Below are 17,395 nucleotides of genomic sequence, written 5' to 3' on the forward strand. Positions count from 1 at the left end.
ATAGTGAATGCTAATGGGAAGGGGGTAGGATTAGAACATAAAATAAAAAAAGAACAAATTAAAAATCACTTAGAAAAGTTAGATGCCTGCAAGTCACCAGGGCCTGATGAAATGCATCCTAGAATACTCAAGAGCTAATAGAGGAGTTATCAGAGCCTCTAGCTATTATCTTTGGAAAATCATGGGAGATGGGAGAGATTCCAGAAGACTGGAAAAGGGCAAATATAGTGCCCATCTATAAAAAGGGAAATAAAAACAACCCAGGAAACTACAGACCAGTTAATTTAACTTCTGTGCCAGGGAAGATAATGGAGCAAGTAATTAAGGAAATCATCTGCAAACACTTGGAAGGTGGTAAGGTGATAGGGAATAGTCAGCATGAATTTGTAAAGAACAAATCATGTCAAACCAATCTAATAGCTTTCTTTGATAGGATAACGAGTCTTGTGGATAAGGGAGAAGCTGTGGATGTGGTATACCTAGTCTTTAGTAAGGCATTTGATATGGTCTTACATGATATTATTATCGATAAACTAGGCAAATACAATTTAGATGGGGCTACTATAAGGTGGGTGCATAACTGGCTGGATAACCCTACTCAGAGAGTTGTTATTAATGGTTCCCAATCCTGCTGGAAAGGCATAACAAGTGGGGTTCCGCAGGGGTCTGTTTTGGGACCGGCTCTGTTCAATATCTTCATTAACAACTTAGATATTGACATAGAAAGTATGCTTATTAAGTTTGCAGATGATACCAAACTGGGAGGGATTGGAGGACAGGATCATAATTCAAAGTGATCTGGACAAATTGGAGAAATGGTCGAGGTAAACAGGATGAAGTTTAACAAAGACAAATGCAAAGTGCTCCACTTAGGAAGGAAAAATCAGTTTCACACATACAGAATGGGAAGAGACTGTCTAGGAAGGAGTACGGCAGAAAGGGATCTAGGGGTTATAGTGGACCACAAGCTAAATATGAGTCAACAGTGTGATGCTGTTGCAAAAAAAGCAAACATGATTCTGGGATATATTAACAGGTGTGTTGTGGGCAAGACAAGAGAAGTCATTCTTCCGCTCTACTCTGCGCTGGTTAGGCCTCAACTGGAATATTGTGTCCAGTTCTGGGGACTGCATTTCAAGAAAGATGTGGAGAAATTGTAGAGGGTCCAGAGAAGAGCAACAAGAATGATTAAAGGTCTTGAGAACATGACCTGTGAAGGAAGGCTGAAAGAATTGGGTTTGTTTAATTTGGAAAAGAGAAGACCGAGAGGGGACATGATAGCAGTTTTCAGGTATCTAAAAGGGTGTCATAAGGAGGAGGGAGAAAACTTGTTCACCTTAGAACAAGAAGCAATGGGCTTAAACTGCAGCAAGGGAGGTTTAGGTTGGACATTAGGAAAAAGTTCCTGTCAGGGTGGTTAAACACTGGAATAAATTGCCTAGGGAGGTTGTGGAATCTCCATCTCTGGAGATATTTAAGAGTAGGTTAGATAAATGTCTATCAGGGATGGTCTAGACAGTATTTGGTCCTGCCATGAGGGCAGGGGACTGGACTGACCTCTCGAGGTCCCTTCCAGTCCTAGAATCTATTAATCTTGAGCTAGCTGATCACAAAGCTATCAGGGAACAAGTCACCTATTATTTATAACCCCAGTGATGTTTATTGCTCTTGGTTCTGTTATCCTGAGCATGGCGAGGTGAGTGGGGTGCAAGATCATGCTGGATGGTTACGGTTAGGGAGAGGTGGTGGCCTTCTCAGTGGGGCTGGGGGAGAAGTGACAGGCTTCTGGCGGTGCTCTGGGCAGGCGGGTCTGACCCTTGGGCTGGGGCTGGAGCCGCGAGGAGAGCCGGCATCTCTGTGCAGGGACATGGCCCGTGCAGGAGTCTGTGTGGGACGGGACGGGACGGGGGGAGCTGTGCACGCGGCGGGGTGGACAGATGCCCTGGGGAGCTCGGGCGCTGCGGGGGGAGGCGCTGGCAGGGGCCGCGGGCAGGGGCGTGAAGGGCCTGGCTGGGGGGGCGTTGGGACGACGCAATGGGACAGGAGGCAACACGCGCCGGCGGCAGCACCAGTGGAAGGTGGGGGGCGGGGGGCTCTGACGAAGCTGCCGGCCCCGCCCCCGGGCAGGGCGGTAGATTATATTTGGGCCCCGCCCCTTGAAGCGGGTGCCAGGCGCGCAGGCGCTAGCAGGCAGCCAGGCCACGTGCGCAGGAGCAGGCTCCCCGACTCGCTATTCCCCTCCCCCCAGCCATGGCGGCGCCGCGCGGCGTGATCCGGGCCCTGCACCGCGGGACCCTCACCCAGGTAATGGGCCGGGGCCCCTCCCCTGACCCTCCTGGGCGGGGCCCGCGCGTCCCTTGCCCCGCCCTCGGGACCCCACCCGGGCACCGGCCCCACGCTGTGCCCCGGACTCTCCCTGCCCTGGAGCCGCCCCGAGCGGGGAGCCGGAGTCAGGGGCGCCGGTGCGTTTCCCGGCTCGGCCCTGCGCCGCCGCTCTCTGGCCCGGGGCTCCGCCCCCACCGCATCACTGCCCCGCCCTGCATCACTCCCCCTCGTCCTTCCTCAGCCCCTCATCACAGCTCTGCCCCCTGCACTGCATCGCCGCGCCAGCCTTCTGCTCCACGCCGCCCCTCTGCCCTGCATCACCAGCCCTCTGCGTAGCACCACATCCCTGCCCCGCTCTCTGCCCCACATCCCTGTCCCTCTTTCTGCCCAACACCGCGCTGTAGTCTGCCCTGCTGCACCACGTTCCCACCCTGCACTGCCCCATCCTCTGCACCACATCGCGGCCCTGCTGTGTGCTTTGCACCACATCCACGCACCTCCCATGTGTATTGCCCTACCTTTCTGCAGCATTGTGCCACATCTCTACCCCGCCCTCTGCACTGCATCCTTGCTCTGCATCTCCTGCCTGCACCACTTTACCAGATCAACACCTCCCTGCTGTGCTGCAACAGTGCACGACTGTACGGTCATGTTGCCTTGTATTTACTGTAAGAAAAAAAAAAGTCAAATTTAAGTTAGGTTTAGCTGGCACACTTTACACTCATCCACTGTCCCTAGTCAAGACAAAGCCTTTGGCCTTGTCTGGACTAGGGAGAGCTAGTCCAATTTAGCACGTTAAAGGAAGACTATTTTGTCTCAATGAAACTCTTAAAATATGTTCACTAACATCACTCCATGAAATCCTAGTCTAGACAGTATTTGGTAATAGTTTTTCTCAGGGTGATGGGGAGCCAGAGCCTGACTTTCTAACCTTTTTTCCATAGTTTGCTGTGTTTATATGTGCGTTTTAGAACTTTTCAAAGCAAACCCTTTGGGCTGAAATTTATCAACCCTCTTCTCAGCCCAGACGTGGAATAGTTGGAAAACTGGTAAACTGTTTACATCAAAGTTATGTGAATCAGGGTGGATGGGAATAATTCAGTTTATCCAGAAGTATGTAGTGTAATAAGAGGGTTTTTTTTACGAATATTAAAAGGTTTTACCAGTCTTCCTCTTGTAGAAGAAATCTTTTTCAGGACAGAGCTTACAAATGTTATGAAGAAATAGGTCCCTGGGGCCAGCTGCATCGGCCGATCGGTGTGGCTGTCCCCAGGGCTGCCTGAGCAGCTGGTCCCAGTGCCAGCTGCTTGGGCGGCCCTGGGATCAGCCACACTGGCTGCTGCAGAAGTCACAGAGGTCACAGGAAGTCAGGGAATCCGTAACTTCTGCAACCTCTGTGACAAACACTGAGCCCTACTTATGCTAAACACTCTATTACATCTTGTATTTAGCTGAGACACTCCGACGGAAGCTGCATTACTGTAGCGCTTAAGTGAGAGGTCCCCAAAGTGGGATGAGGAACATGCGGGGGGCACAGCCGGCCTAGGGACAGGGGGAGGGAGTGCCACCCAGCCCCTCCCTGCCCCCAGGTTTGCTCTGGTACCACCTCAGCCTGGCTCTGGCTCTGCTCCTGCCCCCAGCCTTGGCCTCTGGCCACGGCCCTGCTCCCAGCGCCACCCCCAGCTGTTTTCTCCTCCCACACCTTCAAGCTGCAGCCCTGCTTCCTGCTCTCGGGGAGCAGAGGGAGTGCAGACAGGGGTAAGGGGGGCATGACCCTCAAAAGTTTGGGGACCACTGGCTTAAGCGAAGACGCTCCTACACTGACGGGAGAGCACTCTTCTGTCAACATAGTTAATCCACCTCCCTAAGATGCAATACCTTTCTCCCGCTGATAGAGCGTGTCTACATGGTGGGTTAGGCTGGTATAACTATGTTGGTCAGGGGTGTGCATTTTTCACAACATAGTTATTCTGACCTAAACCCCAGTTTTAAGGTATAGGTCTGTAGTGTAGACCAGACCTGAGTAAGTTTCCCATACCTGAAGAACAGTTCTGTGTAAGCTCAAAAGCTTGTCTCTCTCACCAACAGAAGTCGGTCCAATAAAAGATATTTCCTCACCCACTTTGTCTCTCTAATATCCTGGGACAGACACACTACAACTACGCTGCCTATATCTCTACATTAGGGAACATTTTTAGAAAATTTCAACCATTGCTGTCAACGTTCCTTCCCCACTCTGAACTTTAGGGTACAGATGTGAGGGACCTGCATGATAACCTCTATAGTGAATTACCAGCTTAGATCTGGTTTTGCTGCCACCACTCCCAAGTGCTAACTCCCTTCCCTGGGTAGCCTTGAGAGACTTCTTCACCAATTGCCTGGTGAACACCGATCCAAATCCTTGGATCTTAAAACAAGGAGAAATTAACCATTCCCCCTCCTTTCCCCCCACCAATTCCTGGTGAGTCCAGATCCAACCCCCTTGGATCTTAAAATAAGGAAAAATCAATCATGACACGCCCCCCAAATCACAGATAGTGTTGGACAGCCAGTTCCACACTGGCTGTGATTTCTTCCTGGAGCTCTAGGAGAAAACAGAGTTAATAAGACACATGCACCTTTAGACATACTACTGATTATATAAAACCTAACAATATGTCCCACATTCCAAGAACAATTTTTAACCAGTTGATTTTGGGAAACTTTCACGGGAGAGTGCATTAGCCACTTTGTTAGAAGCTCCTGAAATGTGTTGTATTTCAAAATCAAAATTTTGGAGAGCTAAACTTCACCGAAGAAGTTTTTTGTTATTCCCCTTGGCGGTATGAAGCCACTGTAGCGCAGCATGGTTGGTTTGTAGTTGGAAACGCCATCCCCAAACGTATGGGCGTAGCTTTTCCAGCATGTACACAATGGCGTAGCATTCCCTTTTGCTGATTGACCAGTGGCTTTCCCTCTCAGACAGTTTCTTGCTGAGAAACACGACAGGATGGAATTTTTGATCCGGTCCTTCCTGCATTAAAACTGCTCCCACATCACGCTCGGACACATCTGTGGTTACTAGGAACGGTTGATCAAAGTCTGGGGCCCTTAGCACAGGGTCAGACATGAGTGTCGCCTTAAGCTGGTTAAAGGCCTTTTGACACTCATCAGTCCACTGAACTGCATTTGACTATTTCTTTTTGGTTAGGTCTGTCAGTGGGGCGGCGATTTGGCTGTAGTGTGGTACAAATCGCCTATAATATTTGGCCAAACTTAAGAAGGATTGGACCTGTTTCTTTTAATTTGGGACAGGCCACTTTTGGATAGCATCCACTTTGGCCTGTAGGAGGTTGATAGTTTCTTGACCCACCTGGTGTCCAAGGTAAGTCACTTTGTTTAGGCCTACTTGACACTTTTTTCCCTTAAGAGTTAGTCCTGCCTGCCTTATGCGCTCAAAGACTTTTCTTAGGTGCTCCAGGTGTTCTGCCCATGAATCAGAAAAAATGGCCACATCATTGAGGTAGGCAACTACAGATTCTCCCAATCCTGCTAGGAGACCATCTACAAGTCTTTGGAAGGTGGCAGGTGCATTTCGCAGCCCGAAAGGGAGCACATTAAATTCAGACATCCCTGCCTGGGTGATGAAGCCTGACCTTTTTTTGGCGGGTTTATCTAGTGGTACTTGCCAGTACCCCTTGGTTAAGTCTAAGGTAGAGATGAATTGGGCATGTCCCAATTTATCCAATAGCTCATCTGTGCGTGGCATTGGATAGTTGTCGGGACGAGTTACAGCATTTAATTTACGGTAGTCCACACAAAAGTGTATTTCCCCATCTGGTTTGGGAACTAGAACCACTGGAGATGCCCATGCACTCTTAGAGGGGTGGATTATACCCATCTGTAGCATGTCCTGGATCTCCCGTTTTATAGCAGTTTGGGCATGAGGTGACTCACGGTAGGGTGGGGTTCTAATTGGGTGAGCATTACCTGTGTCAATGGAATGGTATGCCTGTTCGGTCCATCCTGGGGTGGCTGAGAACATTGGCGCAAAGCTAGTGTACAGCTCCTTGATCTGCTGTTGCTGCAGACGTCCAAGGGTCGCAGAGAGGTTCACCTCTTTCACGCCACCATCACTTTTTTCTTCATAGTAGACACCTTTAGGCCACTTCGCGTCAGCTGTTCCCTGGGCTGTAAACTGGGAAACCTTTTAATTCTCTGGAATAAAAGGGCTTAAGAGAATTAACATGGTATACCTTAGGCTATATGTTGGAGGTGGGGGATGCTATGAGATAGTTAACAGCTTCTAGGTGCTCCTGGACCGTGAATGGTCCTTGTGACAGTGTACCCCATAAGGCTTTATGGGGAGGGGGTGCTTATAAATGTATGTATGACATAACTGGAATATGTTTTGTGCTGGCTGTGCCATGTAACATATCTCCGTAAAGGTTATGGTCTACTATATCTATTCATCCTATTTGTACATATATATCATTTTCTACTCGAGGTTAAGAATATGGGCTGTATGCTTGCCTGATTTCTAAGTAAGCTTTGTGAGACATTTGGTCAGCTTCTTTAGGAAGGAATTCACCAGGTTAAGTACCTGATCAGGAGACACTTAGGGAACAATGCATCTTGGAATGCTCCAATCCACATGAGAAGTCTTCCTGGAGACATGCAAGACGCCATGTGGACAATGGCGTCAGCCTGCAAAGACTGAGTCATGCAGGGGCATGTGACTTGCCCAGGTGTCTCCAAAACTCCATCTTAGAGATGGACTTTGCAGAGGAGGGAGGAGGGGGGTCTCCACCCACAAGAGAGAGTCTATTTAAACCCAGGGGAGACCCCTCCATTTTGTCTTCAGCTGGCTAAAGAAGGAGCCTCTCCACCCCCCCCCAGGATACTTGAAGGAGACTGAAACAAAGGACAGTAACTGCAGGGGGTGTGAGTGATTGCTGGACCCAGGCTAAAAGGAGATTAGCCTGTAAAAGGGAGCACTCTGGAACTGGTGAGGAAATTATCTGTATTCAGTTTGATTAGGCATAGATTCGCGCATTTTATTTTATTTTGCTTGGTGACTTACTTTGTTCTGTCTGTTACTACTTTGAACCACTTAAATCCTACCGTCTGTATTTAATAAAATCACTTTTTATTTAGTAATTTACTCAGAGTATGTATTAATACCTGGGGGAGCAAACAACTGTGCATATCTCTCTATCAGTGTTATAGAGGGCGAACAATTTATGAGTTTGCCCTGCATAAACTTTATGCAGGGCAAAACGGATTTATCTGGGTTTAGACCCCATTGGGAGTTGGGCATCTGAGTGCTAAAGACAAGCACGCTACTGCGAGCTGTTTTCAGGTAAACTTGCAGCTTTGGGACAAGTGATTCAGACCCTGGGTCTGTGTCTGGAGCCAGACGGGAGTGTCTGGCTCAGCAAGACAGGGTGCTGGAGTCCTGAGCTGGCAGGGAAAACAGAAGCAGGGGTAGTCTTGGCACATTGGGTGGCAGCTCCCAAGGGGGTTTCTGTGATCCAACCCGTCACAGTGGCGTAGTCGAGCAGGATCTGTGCACAGCTGATTGCTTTGAGATACTGGTAGTGATTTTAAGTGAGTTTTAAGTGTGGTGGCTGGAGAACAGACAAAGTGGTTACTGGTTTGTTATTTTCTGTTTGCTTATTTCGGGCAAGGGAAGTAGGGACAGAAAAGGAAGCTCTCTGTTAACTAAGAATCCCCTGAGCTGAGTGCATCTCAGTTTCAGTGAACTGCAGAGGGGTTGTGGCCCAGCACAAGAAAGCAGGACAATGAGTACTAGTGATCTCAGTTCCAGTGAACTGCAGAGTGGTTGTAGCCCAGCACGAGAAAGCAGGACAATGAGTACCAGTGACGCTGCTATTAAACTAAAGCTGGCCAGGTTGGAAGCAAAAGAGAGAGAAAGTGAACATAAGAGACGGCTGGAACTAAGACAATTAGAAATTAGTGCCATGGAGGCAGAACAGGCAAGGGAAGAGGCTGCCCACAAGAGAGCTATGGAGGTCGAGGCAGCGAGGGCGGAGGCAGAGGCAGCGAGGGCGGCAGCGAGAGTGGAGGCAGAGGCAGCTGCCCACGAGAGGGCTATGGAGGCCCAGAGGGAGGCCCGGAAGCATGAACTGGCTGTTATGGAGTCAAAGAGACGAAACCCTCCCCCTGCTGGCTCCACTTCCCCAAAAATCCATAAATGGGAGCGGCTATGTCCACAGTATGATGAGTCCAGCGATATTGCCGAATATTTCATCACCTTTGAGAGACTGTGCACCCTCCATGCCATCCCTGAAGATCAGAAGATGACCACATTGATAGCAAAATTGACTGGCAGAGCTCTGGACATATTCAATAAGATGCCTATTGATGATGCTTCAAACTATGGTAAATTTAAGGAACTGGTTTTGAAACAGTTTCAGGTTACACCTGAAACCTACAGGGTTAAATTCAGGAGCCTTAAGAGGGGATCTGGATTAAGTAATGTGGCTTATGCCAATGAAATGAGAGATTTGGTAGATAAATGGGTGCGGGGGAGAGGCATTACCAGCTTTGAAGGGATGTGTGATCTAGTTACTCAGGAACATTTCCTGAATATGTGCAGTGATGAGGTAAAACAGTATTTGTGGGACAAAAAGGTAAATGCAGTGGGTGAATTAGCTGAGTATGCTGACTCTTATGAACAAGCCCAAGCTGCAATCAAACACAAACCACTGGCAGAAGGGTATAAGGTTGGGGGAAAGCAGAATCACCGTTTTACCCCTGGGTCTGGGAAAAAAGAGGCTGGGCGGTCACCTCCCCATTCCCCTGGTACTCGACCCAAATTTCCTGTGCAAGCAGAGGAGCCCAAGAGGTGCTATCATTGTAAGTCCACTGAGCACCTGAGGAATAAGTGTCCCTTACTGAGTGAAGCTGCGGCTTCTCAGAGCCAGGCTGTGGCCTCTTTCCACACAGGATTTGTAAAGCTTGCTTCCACACAACCCAGCAATGAGCATATGCATGCTGTTAAATTGAATGGTCAAATGCTTCTTGGATTAAGGGACACGGGTGCTGAGATTTCTGTGGTCAGGAGGGACCTGATCCAAGAAAAGGATTTGTTGCCAGGTAAAATGGCAGAATTAGAGCTGGTCGGGGGTTATAAAGTCTTTGCACCTTTAGCTAAAGTACACATGCAAACTCGGGATTTGCAGGCTGAGCTGACTGTTGCAACGGTGGCACACAATTTTGCACCGTTTCTACTGGGGAATGATTTCTTTAGTGTGGCAGAATCTGTCCCAGGGTTGGTTAGCAGTGAGAAGGAATCTTGTGCTAAAAGCCCCAGAGGGGGGGGCGAAGTCACACGGACTGCTGGGGGAATAGGAGAGTGTCTCTTAGATTCCTCTGCAGCAGTAAAGGATGCAGCTTCGGGGGCAGGGCTGGTTGTGGCCAGTTCCTGTAGCCCTGGGTCTCAAGGGAAGTTCCAGAGGGGGGAGCTGGATGAAGCCAGCTCCTGTCCCGTAATCATCTCCCCGGGGGAGGGGGATGTACCACCTTGTAGCAAGGAGGCCACTACAGCCGCTGACTGCCAGGAAGTTGCAGGTCAGCAGGGGGCCAGGCCTGCCCTGGGGTGCACAGAGGCGTGTGTCCCAAAGGTGGAAGTTGGGGTCCTGGGGACTGCTGTGGTGGGAACAGGCCCCAAGGACCCTATAGCTGAGTGCCAGCCCAACCCGAGTGGAAGGGGAGGGATTTTGCTGGCCAGTGAGAGGTCTGTCGTAGCTGGTAGCTGTGAGTCCACAGCTGGGGCAGGATCACCTTCCCTTTCAGGGGACACAAGAGTGTCGGACCCAGAGGGGAGACCAAAGAGGGAAGCCCAGATGGAAGGTCAGGGGGGGCCAGAGAGTCCACCCACCTTTTGTGGGGAGGGGCTTTCCCAGGAGGAGGGTGAAAAGTCTGCATTCGAAATGCCAGCCCGCTCTCCTGTGGATCAGGTTTTAAGGGAAACCTGGGGGTCAGGTCTCCAGGATGAGGGGGTCTATCCAGCTGACCCATTGGAAACAGCAAGTGGGGTGCCCAAAGGGGTCCAGAGCACCCCAGGGAAAGCTGCTGTTCTTGCTACACTTGCAAGAGATAAAACTCTCTCTCCAAGACAGGGGGGGGAAAATCTCTTCATGGGAGGAACTTCACAAGGGAGTGGGGCCCAGCCCAGAGAAACTCCAGAGGGAGGGGCCGAGGACAAGTATGGTTGTAGTACACCCTTTCCTGGCCAAAGACCCAAGCACATGCCCGAACTAGAAGTCTTCCCCAAAGAGGCAGAGGAATCTGCATCAGAAGGTCTACCAGAGGGCACAGAGAACTGGGAAAACGCAATAGATGCTAAACAAGTCAAATTGAGTGAACGAAGCCTGTCCACTGTAGATTTGCTGTTAACCTTGTGTCTTTTGCTAATTCACCTATGGGATAAAACAAAAGAATTCACACTAGTGGTAAACCCTTTAAAGATGTGGAACATATCTGATTTGTGGAATAAGCTGTTATACATGCTGGGGATGGTGACAGGACAGCCCCACCAGCATGTTACTTTACAGCCCATACCTGTAAAAAGCAGCAAAAGCATAACAGGCCTATGCTGCTGTGTAGAAGGGGAAACTGAGGCACACCGCCTCATGGCATTGGTGGCTAAATGCCAAGATACCTCCACGTTAACGAGTATTGCTGCCTGCATTCTGTTAGCAATACTACATCCCTACCTGTTTGCAAGCATCTGGGGACCAGGAACCCCAAAACGGGCTAGAACCCCCAGGAGTGACATCATATGGTTTCAAGGTACTGAAAGGAAGTGTGACCAGAAACAAACAGAAATTTTACAGGTACTGCCTCCGCCATGGACAGTGTCCAAGTCTCTGGCAGTAAGTTCAGGGGGAGGGTGTGACAGTGTACCCCATAAGGCTTTATGGGGAGGGGGTGCTTATAAATGTATGTATGACATAACTGGAATATGTTTTGTGCTGGCTGTGCCATGTAACATATCTCCGTAAAGGTTATGGTCTACTATATCTATTCATCCTATTTGTACATATATATCATTTTCTACTCGAGGTTAAGAATATGGGCTGTATGCTTGCCTGATTTCTAAGTAAGCTTTGTGAGACATTTGGTCAGCTTCTTTAGGAAGGAATTCACCAGGTTAAGTACCTGATCAGGAGACACTTAGGGAACAATGCATCTTGGAATGCTCCAATCCACATGAGAAGTCTTCCTGGAGACATGCAAGACGCCATGTGGACAATGGCGTCAGCCTGCAAAGACTGAGTCATGCAGGGGCATGTGACTTGCCCAGGTGTCTCCAAAACTCCATCTTAGAGATGGACTTTGCAGAGGAGGGAGGAGGGGGGTCTCCACCCACAAGAGAGAGTCTATTTAAACCCAGGGGAGACCCCTCCATTTTGTCTTCAGCTGGCTAAAGAAGGAGCCTCTCCACCCCCCCCCCAGGATACTTGAAGGAGACTGAAACAAAGGACAGTAACTGCAGGGGGTGTGAGTGATTGCTGGACCCAGGCTAAAAGGAGATTAGCCTGTAAAAGGGAGCACTCTGGAACTGGTGAGGAAATTATCTGTATTCAGTTTGATTAGGCATAGATTCGCGCATTTTATTTTATTTTGCTTGGTGACTTACTTTGTTCTGTCTGTTACTACTTTGAACCACTTAAATCCTACCGTCTGTATTTAATAAAATCACTTTTTATTTAGTAATTTACTCAGAGTATGTATTAATACCTGGGGGAGCAAACAACTGTGCATATCTCTCTATCAGTGTTATAGAGGGCGAACAATTTATGAGTTTGCCCTGCATAAACTTTATGCAGGGCAAAACGGATTTATCTGGGTTTAGACCCCATTGGGAGTTGGGCATCTGAGTGCTAAAGACAAGCACGCTACTGCGAGCTGTTTTCAGGTAAACTTGCAGCTTTGGGACAAGTGATTCAGACCCTGGGTCTGTGTCTGGAGCCAGACGGGAGTGTCTGGCTCAGCAAGACAGGGTGCTGGAGTCCTGAGCTGGCAGGGAAAACAGAAGCAGGGGTAGTCTTGGCACATTGGGTGGCAGCTCCCAAGGGGGTTTCTGTGATCCAACCCGTCACAGTCCTTTCCATGACGCTTTCATTTTATGGGCCTGGAGCACCTTTAAGACTATGACTTGGTCTCCTCCTTTGAAGGACCGTTCTCTGGAATGTTTATCATACCAGGCCTTTTGCTCTTCCTGAGCATCCTTTAGGTTTTCTTTAGCAAGGGCTAAAGAGTGTCGGAGGGTGCTTTGTAGGTTGCTTACAAAGTCTAGAATGTTAGTTCCTGGAGAAGGCGTAAACCCCTCCCATTGCTGCTTCACCAACTGTAATGGCCCCTTAACCTCGCGGCCATACACAAGTTCAAATGGTGAAAACCCTAAACTGGGATGTGGTACAGCCCTGTAGGCAAAAAGCAACTGCTGCAACACTAGGCCCCAATCATTGGAGTGTTTATTTACGAATTTACGTATCATTGCCCCCAGAGTTCCATTAAACCTCTCCACCAGGCCATTGGTTTGATGGTGGTAAGTGGTGGCAACCAAGTGATTCACCCCATGAGCTTCCCACAGGTTTTTCATGGTCCCTGCCAGGAAATTAGTTCCTGAATCTGTAAGGATGTTGGAGGGCCAACCTACCCTGGCAAAAATGTCTGCTAATGCCTGGCACACACTTTTAGCCCTGGTGTTAGTTAGCTTAGAGCTACTGCTTCCGGCCATCGGGTAGCAAAATCCATGGAAGTCAGTATGTACTGCTTTCCTTTGGGAAAGGACCCAAAATATCCACAGCTACTCGCTGAAATGGGACTTCAATTATGGGGAGTGGCTGGAGAGGGGCTTTGACCTGGTCTTGGGGTTTTGCCATTCATTGGCACGCCTCACAAGACCGGACATAATTAGCAACGTTCTTGCCCATTCCCTCCCAATGGAAGGACTTCCCCAACTTGTCTTTGGTTCTCTTCACCCCAGAATGGCCACCGGGATGATCATGGGCTAAGCTCAAGAGCTTTACCCGGTATTTAGTTGGAACTACCAACTGTTTTTGAGGATGCCAGTCTTCCTGGTGTCCACCAGAAAGAGTTTCCTTGTATAAAAGTCCTTGTTCTACATCACAACCGGGATCGGTTAGAAGAGCTGAGAGGCAATGTGGTGCTCCATGCCGCCACCCAAGCTTTCTGAAGGCTGTCATCTGCTTCCTGCTTGGCCTGGAACTGTTTCCTTGATGCTGGAGACATCAGTTCCTCCTTGGACTGTGGACTTGGACTTTGTCCCTCTGGAAGCGATGCAGGTGCTGGGGTCGTTTCCGTCGACTGAGAACCGCTCTCCGCTGGTGCACTATGGGTATTTCAGGCTCTGGCTGAGCCTCTTGGGTAGGATTATCTGCTGTTTTTGCCAGTTTAGGTTCGCTGGTGCCCTCTGGTTTTGGAATTGTAGATGGGGTTGCAAGCGCTGGACTCAGTGCTGGCAATGGTTCTGGTGCTGGTTGCTTTGCCAGTTCCGGTTCTGGGACTGGCTTTGGCTGGGTTTCTGGGATTTGATCCACTACGGCTGTTGCAGTCATTGGCAGGGGATCCTCTGTCTGGGTCTCTGGTAACACAGACGGGGCCCTGGTGGACGGCTCAGGAACAGGGATGGGTGTAAAAGCTTGCTTAGCCTGGCTGCGGGTGACCATTCCCACCCTCTTGGCTAGCTTCACGTGGTTGGCCAAGTTTTCCCCCAGTAGCATGTGGATGGGATAATTGTCATAGACTGCAAAAGTCCACTTTCTTGACCAGCCCTTGTACAGGATAGGCAACTTGGCTGTAGGCAAGGTTAAAGACTGTGACATGAAGGGTTGAATTGTAACCAGAGCCTCTGGGTTAATGAGTTTGGGGTCCACTAGGGATTGGTGGATAGTCGACACTTGTGTCCCAGTGTCCCTCCACGCAATAACCTTCTTTCCGCCCACTCTCAAGGTTTCCCTTTGCTCCGAGGATATTTGAGAGGCATCTGGGCCTGGGGATCTTTGTTGTGATTGTGATGTAATGAACTGTAATCGGTTGGGGTTCTTTGGGCAGTGGGCCTTTATATGTTCCAGTTCATTACATTTAAAACATCGCCCTGCTAAGGTATTACCAGGGTGAGGTTGGTTGGTGTAGACAGGTGTGGTGGGGTGAGAAGGCGTTTGGGATTTTTCTTGGGATGTAGGTGGGGCCTTGGGTTGCTCCCGGTGATAGGGTTTTGTTTCGGGTTGCCCCTTCTGATATTCGCTCCAACTGCTACTAGTTTTTTTCTTTTCTGCCACCTCCACCTATTTGGCTCCAATCTCCCCTGCCTCGGTTACAGTTTTGGGCTTCCCATCTAGGATGTACCTTTTTATTTCCTCAGGAACGCCCTCTAAAAACTGCTCCATTTGCATTAGGAAGGGCAACTCTTCTGTAGATTTAACACTTGCTCCTGATATCCAGGCATCCCAATTTTTCCCAATGTCGTAGGCATGTCGGGTAAATGACACGTCTGTTTTCCACCTTAGGGCTCTGAACTGCCGACGGGCATGCTTGGGTGTTAGCCCTATTCTGATTCTGGTCTTGTTTTTAAAAAGTTCATAACTGTTCATGTGTTCTTTAGGCATTTCAGCCGCCACTTCTGCTAAGGGTCCACTGAGCTGCGGCCTCAGCTCTCCCATGTACTGGTCTGTAGAGATGCTGTACCCAAGGCAGGCCCTTTCAAAAAATTTTAAGAAGGCCTCAGTATCATCGCCTGACTTGTAGGTGGGGAATTTTCTGGGATGGGAAGCGGTACCTGGAGAGGGGTTGCTAGGGTTGGCTGGTATTTCCTGCCTAGCCCTTACCAACTCCAGTTCATGCTTTCTTTCTCTTTCCCTCTCCTCCATCTCTTTTTCTTTCTGCTCCATAGCTCTCTCAGCAGCTTCTTTCTCGAGTTTTTTTAATTTGAGCAGTGTCTGATGTTTCTTTTCATTTTCTTCTGCTTCTGGTCTGGCCAGCTCTAGTTTAGTTGCAGCCTCACTGGTAGTCATTTTCCTGCTTCCCTGTGCTGGGTCACACCCCCTCTGCAGTTCACTGAAACTGGAGTGCATTCAGCTCAGGGCTGCTTAGTTAACAGAGACTTTCTAACTAGCTATACCCGAGAGGTAGAAAGAAAAAAAAAAAAAACAATTCAGCTTGTAAATTCCTTTTGCAGGCTGCTTGCTCACGGCTTGAAACCCTCTCTTAACAAAGACCCTTGTTAAAAAAAACGTAACACCTCTGCCTTCAGCTAAGAGATAAGATATGTATCTACCTTCCCAGCTCTGTGTTCTAAGCAGCTATACAGGAGAAAAAAAAATCTTACTGGCTTTTGGTTCCTTTAAAATCCCACCTCTACCACCATGTCAAGGTTCCTTCCCACTCTGAACTTTAGGGTACAGATGTGGGGGACCTGCATGAGAACTTCTAAACTGAATTACCAGCTTAGATCTGGTTTTGCTACCACCACTCCCAAGTGCTAACTCCCTTCCCTGGGTAGCCTTGAGAGACTTCTTCACCAATTGCCTGGTGAACACCGATCCAACCCCCTTGGATCTTAAAACAAGTTAAAAATCAATCAGGTTTTTAAAGAGAAGTCTTTTAATTAAAGAAAGAAAGGTAAAAATCAGGATGGAAAATAACTTTACAGGATAATCAAATTCAAAGAGCCCAGAGGAATCCCCTCTAGCCTTAAGTTCAAAGTTACAGCAAACAGAGATAAACACTCTAGCAAAAGGAACATTTACAAGTTGAGAAAACAAAGATAAACCTAACACGCCATGCCTTGCTGTTACAAGTTTGAAATATGAGAGACTTGTTCAGAAAGATTTGGAGAGCATGGATTGATGTCTGGTCCCTCTTAGTTGCAAGAGCGAACAATCCCCAAAACAAAGAGCACAAACAAAAGCCTTCCTCCCACCAAGATTTGAAAGTATCTTGTCCCCTTATTGGTTCTTTGGGTCAAGTGTCAGCCAGGTTACCTGAGCTTCTTAACCCTTTACAGGTAAAAGGATTTTGGTGTCTCTGGCCAGGAGGGATTTTATAGTATTGTACACAGGAGGGCTGTTACCCTTCCCTTTATAGTTATAACAATTGCTAATACTGGTTTAGCTCTGTTTGTATTCGCAAAATTGAGAACCCTAGTGTAGATGGGTCAGTGGCTGCTGCTGGGATTGTTAACACTGTCAGACCTTCATTGAGCATGGTTATGTGACAGTGCTAAATAGATTGGTAACAACAGAATTGATGTTATCATGTCTTAATCAAAACCATGTGGATTTGCATTATGTCGGTAGAGGGTGATTCTTGCTGAACAAGAATTTTTCACCTCTAAGGAATAATGTTAGATAAAATGCCACTAATCCTAAAAATAAATAAAAATAAAAATGTAGCCTATACCTAGGACTGCACTGAGTTTTAATTATATGGAAAGTTTGAAGAATGTGATAAGGTGGAGTTAAGGTTGTTTGAATGCCCTGTTTTATAGTGGATGCTACACTGGGGCCTATCTCATTCTTCTTGAGAGTGCAGAGACATGAGGATAATGCAGTGTTTCTGGGTGAGGTGGAAGTTGGAAGTGGCAAAGATCTATTTGATCCCAGACCATCCCATGAGGGCCAGTGCAGGATTGTTTAGTACAGTGTAATTGTCATGCTTTTTTTCTAGTCCAGTTTTAAATTACTTGAAATGTGACTTCCATTGCTTCCTTAAAAGACTGTACACAGAAGAGCTTGTACATGATATTCTACCTCAGTTTTCATTTTTATTACTATTATCCTTCTCCTAATTTTATGCCTTTGAACTGTTAGTGTTGGGTTTGCTCCTAGGCCTCTCTTACCAGTCTTCTGTTCTGATATAGCGTATTGGATAGCTTCACAGTCATTTGCTCTAAGGATTGAATATCCCCTTCAGATATCCCTTCAGACAATGGTGGGCAGCCTGTGGCCCGTGGGCTGCCCGCGGCCCATCAGTGTAATCCGCTGGGGGGCCACAAGACAGTTTGTTTACATTTGCACAGCCACCCGCAGCTCCC

The 17,395-nt window shown here is 48.3% G+C and overlaps 1 protein-coding gene across 1 annotated transcript in view; it reads left to right on the top strand.

Moving 5' to 3' along the window:
* The first annotated feature begins 2,243 nt into the window (after nucleotides 1-2,243).
* WARS2 (tryptophanyl tRNA synthetase 2, mitochondrial) overlaps nucleotides 2,244-17,395 on the top strand; it is an 84,594-nt gene continuing 69,442 nt past the window's right edge. The window contains exon 1 of the mRNA XM_054042499.1: nucleotides 2,244-2,304. Coding sequence (XP_053898474.1) covers nucleotides 2,251-2,304 — 54 coding nt within the window. The 5' untranslated portion in view covers nucleotides 2,244-2,250. The remainder of the gene's footprint in view (nucleotides 2,305-17,395) is intronic.

Source organism: Malaclemys terrapin, chromosome 1 (assembly GCF_027887155.1).
Source record: "Malaclemys terrapin pileata isolate rMalTer1 chromosome 1, rMalTer1.hap1, whole genome shotgun sequence".
In the NCBI taxonomy this organism is placed as follows: Eukaryota; Metazoa; Chordata; order Testudines; family Emydidae; genus Malaclemys; species Malaclemys terrapin.